The sequence below is a fragment of the Tasmannia lanceolata genome, unplaced genomic scaffold (genome assembly GCF_043159265.1).
Source record: "Tasmannia lanceolata isolate RefF3 unplaced genomic scaffold, GAP_Taslan_0.1 ptg000013l, whole genome shotgun sequence".
Lineage (NCBI taxonomy): Eukaryota > Viridiplantae > Streptophyta > Magnoliopsida > Canellales > Winteraceae > Tasmannia > Tasmannia lanceolata.
Genome location: NW_027518690.1, coordinates 17,864,922 through 17,878,438, shown reverse-complemented (window position 1 = coordinate 17,878,438; position 13,517 = coordinate 17,864,922). Strand labels below are relative to the sequence as shown.

Sequence of the window (13,517 nt, the reverse complement as noted above, 5' to 3'; positions counted from 1 at the left end):
CCGCCCGCCCCCCTTATGTATAAATCCTGGCTCTGCTGCTGATTGCTTGTAACCGAGTTACAATGTAAATTATAGAAAGAAATTGAACATTGGTGACTGGATCAAAATTAATGCTGCATAAAAAGTGAGACAATGGAATCATTCCATGTCTGGAAAAATAAAATGTAAAATTGAAATAGTCGTGAAGTAGATCCCAGTTCAAACTTGAAAGCATGAAATTTGATAACATTCAAGAAAAGGTATCAATTTCCAGATCAAAACTCACCACGTATAACACCGTAGCATTGTTACAATAAATAATTAAATATGAATGCCACTAACGAATAGCCCGTCTAGCTCAGTTGGTAGAGCGCAAGGCTCTTAACCTTGTGGTCGTGGGTTCGAGCCCCACGGTGGGCGAGTTTACCTTTTTCAAAAAAACAAGGGCGATGGTTTTTCACCCCCGTAGGGATTATGCGCCTCCCTGGTCACGTTTCCAAAAAGCGTAAAAGTCTACCTCAATTCACGGGAAATGTGGGCGAGTTTCCCTTTCACCCCCCGTACGATTATGCGCCTCCTTAATTCACTGGAACGGTGGGGCGCAAAATCCTACAGGGGGCGAAAACATTATCTCCCAAAAATAAAAATAAAGAGTGAAAGATCTTGAAAAACTATTTTTCATTGTTTGGCTGATCCAAACCATTTATTTGATAGGCCCTCACATTGATAGGGTGTGCCCAAAAAATCAACTCCATTGGATGATCCCAACCCTTCAAATTGTGGAGGCAAAAATGGACAGATTTGTGAAGGTTTTTACACGTCCATTTTTGCCTCCACAAATCGTAGGGTTGGGATTATCCTATGGAACTGATTTTTTGGGCACACCCTATCTATGTGAGGGCCCATCAAATGAATGGTTTGCATCACCGAAACAATGTGGGACCCATTGTATTCTAAGCTGTCGGAGTAGCTAAGTTAGCTACTCGTACGTGTAGCTACACTTTTCTCTTTTTCCATATATGGAAAATGATTAATAAAAAGAGAAAAGTGACTAGATAACCTTCTTTAGTCTGCTGGCCAAAAACACAGTGGGCTCACATTATTTAGATGATCCAAAGCATTCATGCCAAAAACACAGTGGGCCCACATAGATAGGGTTTGCCCAAAAAATCAGCTCCATAGGTTCATCCTAACACTTCGATTTGTGGAGGTTAAAATGGACAGATTTGTGGAGTTTATGCACCTCCATTTTAACATCAACAAACCGAAGGGTTAGGAGGATCCTGTGGAGATGATTTTTTGGCCACACCCAATCTATTTCAGGGCCCATCAAATGAATGCTTTGGATCATCCAAATAATGTGGGCCCACTGTATTTTAAACCTCCACTGCCCATTTTTAACCTTCACAAATCAAAGGATTAGGATGATCCTATGGAGATGATTTTTTTGGGTACACCCTATCTATGTCATTGCCCATCAAATGAATGTTTTGGATCAACCAAACAATGTGAGCCCAATGTGTTTTTGGTCAGCGGACTAGAAAAGGTTCTCTAGTCGACCAACTAGAGACACTTTCCTCTAATAAAAAATCACTAATGACAAATGCAGGATGTATATAATTGCAACTAGCACAAGAAACATGTGTATTCATTATTAAGAACATCTGCATGCGTATTAGTTGCATCCGAAGATGCCTTATGATTATATTGTCATTCATATAAATTTATGCCCTTGATTCTTAGCGTCTCTATTTTTACTTAATAAAAGCTTAGGTCATAAAGATAATTCATCCACTCTTTGAACGGGTACCGATGTTACAAATGTTTATCAAGGTTAATAAGGAAAAATGTGAGGTTCCACATACTTGATTTTCTAAGCCACATGAACTGCTGCAAGACCTAGCTCCCATAAGAAATTTGATTAAGAGAAATCATCTAGGATGACCGGCATTGTTTTAGGTGCATGTCCTAGCAGTGTTGATGGACTCATATTGTTGAATTAGAGCCGAGAATATTATGAATCCATATTCAAGATCTGTTAACATATCCAAGTCCAAAACCATTCCAAAAAAAAAAAAAATCCAAATCCAATTAGGCCACGTTTGGATACCAGCAAAATTTAGATTTGGATTTAGTTGATATTTTGAACTAGATCAGATCCTTAGAATTTCCAAATCAGTTACAACAGTTCAAAAAATTCTGATTTTCAAATCTTTTCTGCGAGACATTATTTGGAAATCAACGTTTGTGGCAACTTCCATCACCATCGCTGCTTCTCGACGTTGCTCCGGCAGCAGCGAGGCATCCCTCCCTCCCTCCCTCCCTCTCTCTCTTTCTCTCTCTCTTAAAACATGATCATGAAGATGATTGATGTGTTTTGTATCCAAAACTCAAATCCAAATCAAAATACAAATGCATGAGGTATCCAAGGGGGGAGGGTCCGACAAATTACAAATTTTTTGTCACTGTTTTGTATAGATCAATATAAATTTGAGTTTTTATATGGGGTCCTACAAAATTAAAAGTACAGAGAGGGCCACACTATTGGATGATTCAAACCATTTAATTTGCTAGGCCCCGACAAACCGCTATAGGATAAGGGACATGAAATCGTTTCCCATAGTAGAATAGGGAGTGCTTCTATTTGTTGGATGCATCTAGTCATCTATAATGTGAGGCATCGAATGTGGGTTAATTAGTTAAGGGCACTGATAAATTCACCCCCTCTACCGGTTGTGAACCCCAACCCGTACAACACTAGTTTCACAACCAGTATAAAACTAGTACAGAACGCTGGTGGGGCCCGACAATTGACTTGTTTAAATCTTCGAACAAGGTAGGCCCCGACACTTATCCACACACCACATTTTAGATTTTATAGAGTGCAAGCCCTTATAGTCCAGTATTTTTCAAAACTAATTGTACGGCCCACACGTTTTGATCGATTTGCTGGTTTTCCAGGTTATCACCGTTAAAGTCTGTAGAACAATTTTAAGAGTCAGGATGCAAGAATAACGGTTATGCAGTGTAATAAAACTTAACTAAGACAATTGAAAGATTTAAATATATAATCATCTCATGTTAGAGGATATCAAAGAATTTGCAGTACGAAATAAGAATATGATATTTGGCTTTTAATGTGAATCAATAATATAAAAGAATTCAAGTAATTTGAATAAATCTTCAGAATATGGGTTTTTCATGCAATTGGTAGGGTAGAACACTTTGTTCAATGTGAAATTCATTAGAGACTATTGCTCTAGAATCGTTAGAAACTACTGTTATGAAATCATTAGACTCTATGCTCTTCCCTTTCCTTCCCCATTAATTCCTATACACAATGATACCCATGTAGAATTATAACCTTCGCACTGTTTTTGTACGAGGATACCTTTCGCACTGTTTTTGTACGAGGAGTTCACGTGGTTCTTTGACCTTCTCGTCCCTTTTCGGGTACGAGTGAGATGGTATCAAGGGTATATGAAATTATGGCCTTTAATCATCTCCATTATAGGGTTTTGGTTTTCAATGAAAAATCATGATTTGGATTCAGGAATAAGAAACAAAATCATAAGAGGTTTTATCTAAACTTTCAAGAATTCTAGTTATAGTGTAGATTACAAAACATAATCCGAAATCTTGCCTTTGCCTTTGAATGGATTGGTTTGATTGATGTGATTGATTACTTGAATTGAGAGAATTGAATGAAGCTTGATGGATCTTGGAGTTGAAAGCCCTTCCTTCTTCTCCCTTTCCTTGAATTCTCCTTTTCTTACTCTCCTTAGGTTTTAGGGTTTTGATTTATGAAGAACATTAGGTTATGATAGTGTATATATATAGTCATGAATCTTTTTAGGGTTTGTTTTGGTGTTAACTCACCCAAAAAGGATGGAAATCGGCACTTCATAGAGAGTTTGGAAACTCTCGGATTCTCAATCCGCGACATTCTCGGAGTTCCGAGGCATTTTCTCGGAGTTCCGAGAAATGCTCTCGGAGTTCCGAGAACCGGATTCCAAAACTACTGTCCGATTTCTCGGAATTCCGAGGTTATTTTCTCGGAGTTCCGAGATCTCTCCAGTAGTTCTCGGAGTTCCGAGAATTATTCTCGGAATTCCGAGTTTTTTTTTTTTTTTTTTTTTTTTTTAGGGTTGTTACACTCTACCCCTCTTAGAGGAATTTCGTCCTCGAAATTTGATCTCTCTCATAGGGTAAACCGAAAACAACCGATTATTATACAACAGATTATAAATGAGAAGTAAGGAATATACCTCCGAGCAAATGCGGATATTTCTTCAAGATTTCCGATTCGCGCTCCCAAGTTACTTCTTCAACGCCATGATGTCGCCAAAGAACCTTGACCAACGAAATCGTCTTATTTCGCAAAGCTCGCTCTTCTCGATCTAAAATCTTCACAGGTCCTTCAGAAAAAGACCAATCTTCTTGAAGCTCGACATCATCCTCGGCCAAAACATGTGAAGGGTCGGGATGATACAATCGAAGCATCGATACATGAAAAACATCATGCATCCGCTCCAAATTAGAAGGCAACTCCAATTTATAAGCTCTTGCCCCAATCCTTTTCACAATTCGGTAGGGTCCAATAAAACGAGGAGTCAACTTCCCTTTCTTTCCAAAACGCATTACTGCTCTGAACGGCGAAATCTTCACAAAAACCATATCGCCTTCAGCGAACTCCAATTCTCTCCTACGCTGATCAGCATAACTCTTCTGTCGACTCTGCGCGATCTTCAAGCGATCCCTAATCAAAGCAACTTTTTCAGTCGACTCTCGAACCAACTTTGGTCCAAGCAATTGCTTCTCACCAACTTCAGCCCAGCATAAAGGTGATCTGCAAACACGGCCATATAGAGCTTCAAATGGAGCCATCTGAATACTCTGCTGGTAGCTATTGTTGTAAGCAAATTCACATAGAGGCAAATGCTTCTCCCAATCTCCACCAAAATCAAGAACACAAGCTCTCAATAAATCTTCAAGGATCTGATTTACTCTTTCAGTCTGACCATCAGTCTGAGGATGATATGATGTACTGAAACTCAATTTCGAACCCAAAGCAGCATGTAAGCTCTTCCAGAATCCCGAAGTGAAACGAGAGTCTCGGTCAGAGATTATGGTCGAGGGCACACCATGATACCTAACGATCTGAGCCACATATGTTTCAGCAAGCTTTTCCAACTTCCAATCTTTCTTAATCGGAATGAAATGAGCCGATTTAGAAAGACGGTCCACAATCACCCAAATACCATCACAATTGCTCTTCGATTTGGGTAAACCCATGATAAAATCCATGGACAAGCTATCCCATTTCCACATGGGAATCTCCAAAGGGTCCAATGTACCTCCAGGTTTCTGATGCTCTGCCTTTACTTTCTGACAAGTTAGGCATTTAGAAACATACTCAGCAATGTCCCTTTTCATTCCACTCCACCAAAGATTCCTCTTCAAGTCTTGGTACATCTTTGTGTTACCTGGATGAATGGTGTAACGAGACTTATGTGCCTCATCCAAAATGTCCCTTCTGATTTCTTCCTTAGCTGGCACACAAATTCTGTCTTTAAAGAACAAACATCCATCCTCTCCTACTGAAAACTTTGGTTTAGAATCAACTTCAGCCTTTAATTTCAAAATTCCTTCATCATCTATCTGAGCTGTTTTAACAGTTTCTATGATATTCGACTGAACTCGAATATTAGCAATAAAGGATTTATCGCCAATTTCGCAAGTTCCCAAATCTAAATCTCTGAACCGCTCAAGCAATTCCCATTCTTCCATCATCAAACAGGCCATCATAGGGTGTTCTTGTCGGCTAAGAGCGTCAGCCACTACATTAGCCTTGCCTGGATGATAACTCAAGGTGAAGTCATAATCCTTCAAAAATTCAACCCATCTTCTCTGTCTCATATTCAGCTCTTTCTGATCAAAAAGATACTTGAGGCTCTTATGATCTGTAAAAACCTCAAACTTGACACCATACAAGTAGTGTCGCCATATCCTCAAAGCGAAAACCACTGCTGCTAATTCCAGATCATGAGTTGGGTAATTCACTTCGTGCTTCTTCAACTGCCTCGAACCATAGGCAATGACCTTGCCTGATTGCATGAGCACGCAACCCAAACCTCGAAATGATGCATCACTATACACCACAAAATCTCCTTCTGCGGTAGGAAGTATCAAAACTGGAGCTGATGTCAATATTTTCTTCAATTCTTGAAAACTGCTTTCACATTCTTCATTCCAAACATATTTAACATTCTTCCTGGTCAATTTAGTCAAAGGTCCAGCTAAAATTGAAAAGCCTTCAACAAACTTCCTGTAATACCCGGCCAGACCCAAGAAACTTCTTATCTCAGTAACATTGGTAGGTTGCTTCCAGGAAGTAACTGCTTGAATCTTAGTAGGATCCACTTCAATTCATTCTTTTGATATCACATGACCCAAAAATGTAACACGCTCGAGCCAAAACTCACATTTAGAGAATTTTGCATACAACTGATTCTTTCTCAAAGTCTCCAATGCAAGTCCCAAATGCTTAGCATGCTCCTCTTCAGATTTCGAGTAAATAAGGATGTCATCTATGAATACCACCACGAACTGATCCAAAAATGGCTTGAATACTCTATTCATCAAGTCCATAAATATGGCTGGTGCATTTGTCAATCCAAACGGCATTACGACAAATTCATAGTGACCGTATCGAGTACGAAAAGCTGACTTTGAAATGTCCTCGTCTCTGATACGCAACTGATGATATCCAGATCTCAAATCAATCTTCGAGAAATGAGTAGCTCCTTGCAACTGGTCAAAGAGATCGTCTATCCGAGGAAGAGGATAACGATTCTTGATAGTCACCTTATTCAACTGCCTGTAGTCAATGCACAAGCGAAGACTATCATCCTTCTTCTTCACAAATAGCACAGGAGCTCCCCATGGGGATGAACTGGGTCTAATAAATCCCTTCTCCAACAATTCTGATAACTGCTCCTTCAGTTCTTTCAATTCAGCCGGGGCCATTCTGTAAGGTGTTTTAGAAATAGGCTCGGTCCCTGGCACAAGATCGATAGTAAAGTCGATCTCTCTGTGGGGAGGTAATTCAAAGTCTTCTGGAAAGACATCCAGAAACTCCCCCACCACAGGGATGTCTGAAACAGACAACTCAATACTGACTTCTTCCTTCTCCATGAAAGCCAGAAAGCATTCACATCCTTTATTGATCAACTTCTGAGCTTTCACAGCTGCAATTACTTTAATCTTCTTCATAGGGCGCTTCACTCCCTCAAAAATGATTTCTTCTTCTCCAGGAATTGCAAATTTCATGATTTTATGAAAGCAATCCACATTAGCATGATAAGCTGCTAGCCAATCCATACCAAGGATAACTCTAAAATCGTTCATCTCCAATAGCACTAAATCAGCCAAAAGCTCTCTACCACCTATCTTTATAATACATCCCTTACACACTAAATTTGTAATTACATCATCTCCTAAAGGAGTAATAATTCTCAAAGGGAAATTTAGAGTAATAGGGGTCAAATTCAGTTCTTTCACAAAAATAGGTGATATGAATGATAGAGTAGAGCCAGAATCTACTAGAATATGCGCAGATGTATTATTAACAAAAAGCTGACCTTCAATAACTGTGTCTGAGGCATCAGCGTCTTGTTGATTTAGCGCATTGACTCGGTTGACAGGTGCTTGAGATGCACTCTTCTCCAGATTCTGCTGGCGATTCTGATACCCTTTCCACTGATTCTGCTGCTGCTGCTGCGCTGGGGGTTTCTGCTGCTGCTGATTATTATTAATTCGGTTCCCCTGATTCATTGCTGGCTGAAAATTCTGCTGCTGCCTTTGAGGTCTCGTGTCCCTAAATGTAGGCTTAGGACACTCCAAAATCTTGTGACTCGGGTCTCCACAGTTGTGGCAGACATTCATCGTCCAACACCTTCCAGCATGAAATTTTCCGCAAATAGCACAAGGAACCCTTGCAGGAACTCCATCTTCCATTCTCTGTCTCTTAGGCGGCGGCACTTGATTCCTGCTCCCTGATGGCGGCATTCTGGCGGCCATAATCACTTTCTCACTACGCTCAGCCATCTCGGCTTTCGCGCAAGCTTCTACCAAAGTCTGAGGTTCATGAAGAACAACTTTCGCCATAAGAGATGGGCGAAGGTTGTCAACAAACTTTGAAACTTTATCCTCCTCTGTAGAGGCATAGCCAGGTGCATACCTCGACAACTGCCTAAACTTGGCTCCATACTGAGCCACAGTCAAAGATCCCTGCTTCAGAGACGCAAACTGAGATGCCAATTCCCTCTTAACATGGTTAGGAAAGAATTGGTTGTTGAACCGTACTTTGAATTCGGTCCACGTCTCATTCTTAGCATAAGGATAATTTTGCAGTAAGGATCTCCACCACACTCCTGCTTGGTCCTTTAGTAAAAAGGTAGCCAAACGGATTTTCTGAATATCACTGCACTCCATCACTTCAAAAATTCCTTCCACTTCCAAAATCCAGTGGTCTGCAGTCAAAGGGTCTCCCACTCCGGTAAACTCCGATGGCATGTAGTCCCTGAACTGCCTGTGCAGCTTAGTCGGATCTGCTGCAGGCGCATGGCGAGCTGCTAGAGTGGTTGCAATGTTCTGCAAAGCGGCCTGATTAGCTGCTTAGTTTTGGGCTATGACTGTCTGAGTAGCAGCCTGTGCCTGAGCTTGACCTCTAAGGAGATCAGCAATCATGAGTAAAGGATCTGCTCCTTCACCAACATGGGCACCACCACGACCTCTCCTAGCATTACCTCGCAACTCTCTTTGATCCATCTGTCAAAAGAACACACAATTGTTAGTTCATAAAAATTCTAATTTACTTAATTTAATTATGATCATGTAAATTGTGGTTAGGTTGTACTTTAGTTAATTAGGTTCAACTACCCAACCTTAGACATATACCCAGACTCGCACTAGGTTCCTCACTGACTAACCTAGATAAGCTCTGATACCACCTCTGTAACGACCCGGATTCTCAGGCTAAATTTTGAGGCAATTCTGAGCCTAGCTCTTTATAAAACAGAGCAAACGAGCCCCGAAAATCCGGATTGCTACGCCTCTCAAAAAAATAAAAGAGGCACAAAACACATTCATTCTTTCATACAGCGGAAGTCTTAGTTAAAAACAAATCATTTATTTAATGAAATAGAGACAGAAATAAGGGAAGATAAATTTTATTCCATTAACCTTTAATAATAACATCCACGAATTTACCAAATAATATCTCTAAGTCCAAAGGACTTTTTAAAAGAAAACTAAAAGAAAAGAAAATAACAATCTAAACTCTAACATCTCTCCCCATCCCTTTTTGCCTAGGTCTGTTCATCAGCAAATGCTCCTTCGTTTTGATCGATTTGCTGGTTTTCCAGGTTATCACCGTTAAAGTCTGTAGAACAATTTTAAGAGTCAGGATGCAAGAATAACGGTTATGCAGTGTAATAAAACTTAACTAAGACAATTGAAAGATTTAAATATATAATCATCTCATGTTAGAGGATATCAAAGAATTTGCAGTACGAAACAAGAATATGATATTTGGCTTTTAATGTGAATCAATAATATAAAAGAATTCAAGTAATTTGAATAAATCTTCAGAATATGGGTTTTTCATGCAATTGGTAGGGTAGAACACTTTGTTCAATGTGAAATTCATTAGAGACTATTGCTCTAGAATCGTTAGAAACTACTGTTATGAAATCATTAGACTCTATGCTCTTCCCTTTCCTTCCCCATTAATTCCTATACACAATGATACCCATGTAGAATTATAACCTTCGCACTGTTTTTGTACGAGGATACCTTTCGCACTGTTTTTGTACGAGGAGTTCACGTGGTTCTTTGACCTTCTCGTCCCTTTTCGGGTACGAGTGAGATGGTATCAAGGGTATATGAAATTATGGCCTTTAATCATCTCCATTATAGGTTTTGGTTTTCAATGAAAAATCATGATTTGGATTCAGGAATAAGAAACAAAATCATAAGAGGTTTTATCTAAACTTTCAAGAATTCTAGTTATAGTGTAGATTACAAAACATAATCCGAAATCTTGCCTTTGCCTTTGAATGGATTGGTTTGATTGATGTGATTGATTACTTGAATTGAGAGAATTGAATGAAGCTTGATGGATCTTGGAGTTGAAAGCCCTTCCTTCTTCTCCCTTTCCTTGAATTCTCCTTTTCTTACTCTCCTTAGGTTTTAGGGTTTTGATTTATGAAGAACATTAGGTTATGATAGTGTATATATATAGTCATGAATCTTTTTAGGGTTTGTTTTGGTGTTAACTCACCCAAAAAGGACGGAAATCGGTACTTCATAGAGAGTTTGGAAACTCTCGGATTCTCAATCCGCGACATTCTCGGAGTTCCGAGAAATGCTCTCGGAGTTCCGAGAACCGGATTCCAAAACTACTGTCCGATTTCTCGGAATTCCGAGGTTATTTTCTCGGAGTTCCGAGATCTCTCCAGTAGTTCTCAGAGTTCCGAGAATTATTCTCGGAATTCCGAGTTTTTTTTTTTTTTTTTTTTTTTTTTTTTTTTTTTTTTTTAGGGTTGTTACACTAAGGGTTGGTTTGGATGCACCAAAAATGCGGGGAAATACAAGTAAAAGTACACAGTTTCCATTTCTTAGTATAATTTGGTTGCCATTTACTATTCACAAGCTAGTCCTGTAACTTTTTCAAATGCAAGCCTTTTTGCATTGTTTGACTTTTCTTTTAAATCAAGAGAAACAGAAAAGAAAAGAAATGGAAATCCGTATTCCATGGGAATCCACATTCCATTCCATTTACTTTTATATTGCGTGCATCCAAACGGACCCTAAGAAAAAGAACAGAGTAGATGGAAAAGGAAAAAAAACTTACTAAAAATAGGGTAATGAGAAATGGCTATTAGTGTAAAAGAACATCTGGTTCACCATCAATGTAAGGAGGAGATGAGACCTATGAGCAATTGGGTTTGAAATCAATGAAAGGATGAGCACCCAATAATAGGTCTTTTGTTACTGTTAGGCCTAAAATCGGTAACAGATACGGCAGTGATGTAAGAGCTGAGCTGGAGGGCCCGAGGAGCCGAAGTGAAGGAACTGAGTCCTGAAGAACCGAAGTGAAGGAGCTGAGTCCTACGCAAGAGCAAACGAGGTCAGAAGACCAACCCGGAGTTGTACTCCGGACAGGCCCTTCGACACTCAAGTCAGTATGAGCAGGAGTGCAGAGCGAGTTTAAGAGTGGTGGGTGAGAAGTTATTACCCTTGGTTTGAGCTTTGAAGGCCCTTTTATAGAGGGATTTCCTATCCCAGGACAGGTGTTGGCCTGTCATAGGTTCGAGCCCAGGACAGGTGTCGGCCTGCTATAGGTTTGAGTTCACCTACTCTCCGACAATTACCATATTGCCCCTGTGTAGTGGTTGGGACTGTGGTGGGCCACCCTGGGGCCACGTGTCGGCAGCTAATTGCCTCCTGTTTTTATACCCCATCAGTTGCCCCCCAGTTCTCCAAGTCATTATAGTGATTTGGGGAAGTGTGGCGAGTTATATTCCTGAATGGGCGGAGTCTGTCCGGCGAAGCCGTTTGCCTGGCCCGCGGAATCAGTCAGGAAATTTCATCAGTCCGGCCTGGAAATCAGTCCGGAACTTTCGTCTGTCCGGCGTGGAAACCAGTCCGGAAATTTGTCAGTCCGGCGTGGAAATTAGTCCGAAAATTTGTCAGTCCGGCGTGGAAATCAGTCCGAAAATTTGTCAGTCCGGCGTGGAAATCAGTCCGGAACTTTCATCAGTTCGGCGTGGAAATCAGTCCGGAACTTTCGTCTGTCCGGCTTGGGCCGGACTGAGTTTTGTTATGTAGCGATTGCGCCATATTCTGTCCGGCTTGGGCCGGACTAATTTTTGTCGTTTAGTGATTGCGCCATATTCTGTCCGGCTTGGGCCAGACTGATTTTTGTCGTTTAACAAATCGTGTTATATTATGTCCGGCTTGGGCCGGACTGATTTTTGTCGCCTAGCGATCACGCTATATTCTGTCCGGCTTGGGCCGGATTGATTTTCTTGACGGACACAACCACCTTAGAAGTTGTCCCGTACACGAGCGCCTTCCGGATGTCCCTTCGCCCCTTGGAGATACGCGCGTATTTGCTTATGCCCTCGCCTCGAAGTGTGTCTTCGTCATTAATGGGAGACACGTGGCATCCTACAAGGGCTTTCGATGCGCGTGCCCTTCATTAAATGCGAACCGCCTTAGATGAGGCTTATAAGAAAGGAGGTTTTCACCCTTCATTTCTCACTTTTCACTTTCTACCTTCGCCTTCTTCTTTCTGCTTCTTTGCTCTGCCAGTTCGGCTGGTGCAGCTCGTGGTTGTGATCGTTTGCGGATAGGGAGCTTTCTGCTCGGACCGGTAATCTTCTTGAGTGCGTCTTTTATTCGTTACTTTTTCTGCGTTCTATGTCCTGTAGTAGCTCTAGCTCTGAGTCCGGTTCGGGGTCCGGTTCAAGGGAGTCTTCCAGTAGGTCAGGGTCTAGTTCGTCAGGGAGGACCCAAAGTAATCCGTCCAGAACTCCCGGGCCAAAACTGGCAAGTCCCGATGTGAGTGTAGAAATCGTAGATAGTGAGGGCGGGGTGATTGAGGACGAGGTGATTTTGGATCTGTATACCACCCCGCTTCCCACGGATAGTTATCACCGAGCAGAGGCGAGTGTTGGTAGCGACGCCGCCGAGGTGTCCACAACATTTCTCCCTGGCCGGGCCATTGAGGTTGTAGCTAGGGCCCGGATGGACGCCAATCCTCGATACAACGTTCAGGCTCTTCACGAGGAGAATATCCTTGATGAGTCCATGGTGGGGGACATTAGGGATATGTACTGTGTTCCCTCGAGGTTCGGGCAGCGACATAGGGAGATAGGGCTTGCAACGAAAGCTCTGATCTCTGTATATATGACGAGTCTTTAAGGGCCGGACTCAGGTTCCCTCTGCACCCATTCTTCACTGCGGTCCTTCGATATTATGGGCTGGCTCCGGCACAAGTTGCGCCGAACTCATGGAGGACGTTGACTGGGTTCATGTACCTCGTCCATGGCCGGCTTGAAATAAGTTTGTCTGTGTCGCTATTCCCTGCTTGTGCGCACTTGAAGAGGCACAAGGACGGGGGCTGGATTTATATTAGCCAGCGCCCGGAGATGAAAATGATCACTGGCATTCCTTCTTCCATTCACTTATGGAAGAACAGATTCTTCTATGTCGAGGACATGGAGTCCACCCAGCCCTGGCCGGTTCCCTTAAGGTGGGACGTCCCGAACACAGTTGCGCTGAGCCGCAAGCCGCTCCTCGAAGGCGAGGATATTAGAACTTTCGCCTTAATGCGTGAGGAGCTGGAACGAGGGGTCTCATTCATTGTGGAGAATTCTTTGGGGAAGCGGTTCTGGTCGGGCTTGGCCTTAGTACGGCGACCCCGGCACGTATGTGGCTAGTCTTGCTCAAAACTCTTTTTCTTCTTT

General features: G+C 41.7%; 1 protein-coding gene and 1 non-coding gene across 2 annotated transcripts; one reads left to right on the top strand and one right to left on the bottom strand.

The window, feature by feature from the left end:
* Nucleotides 1–326: 326 nt before the first annotated feature.
* TRNAK-CUU (transfer RNA lysine (anticodon CUU)) lies at nucleotides 327–399 on the top strand. Its single transcript has one exon. It is a non-coding gene; the product is annotated as a tRNA-Lys (tRNA).
* A 6,009-nt stretch (nucleotides 400–6,408) lies between these two features.
* LOC143891040 (uncharacterized) lies at nucleotides 6,409–8,556 on the bottom strand. The gene has a single exon (XM_077395695.1). It carries the CDS (start codon nucleotides 8,554–8,556, stop codon nucleotides 6,409–6,411), a length of 2,148 nt encoding a protein of 715 aa, XP_077251810.1.
* Between the last annotated feature and the right edge of the window lie 4,961 nt (nucleotides 8,557–13,517).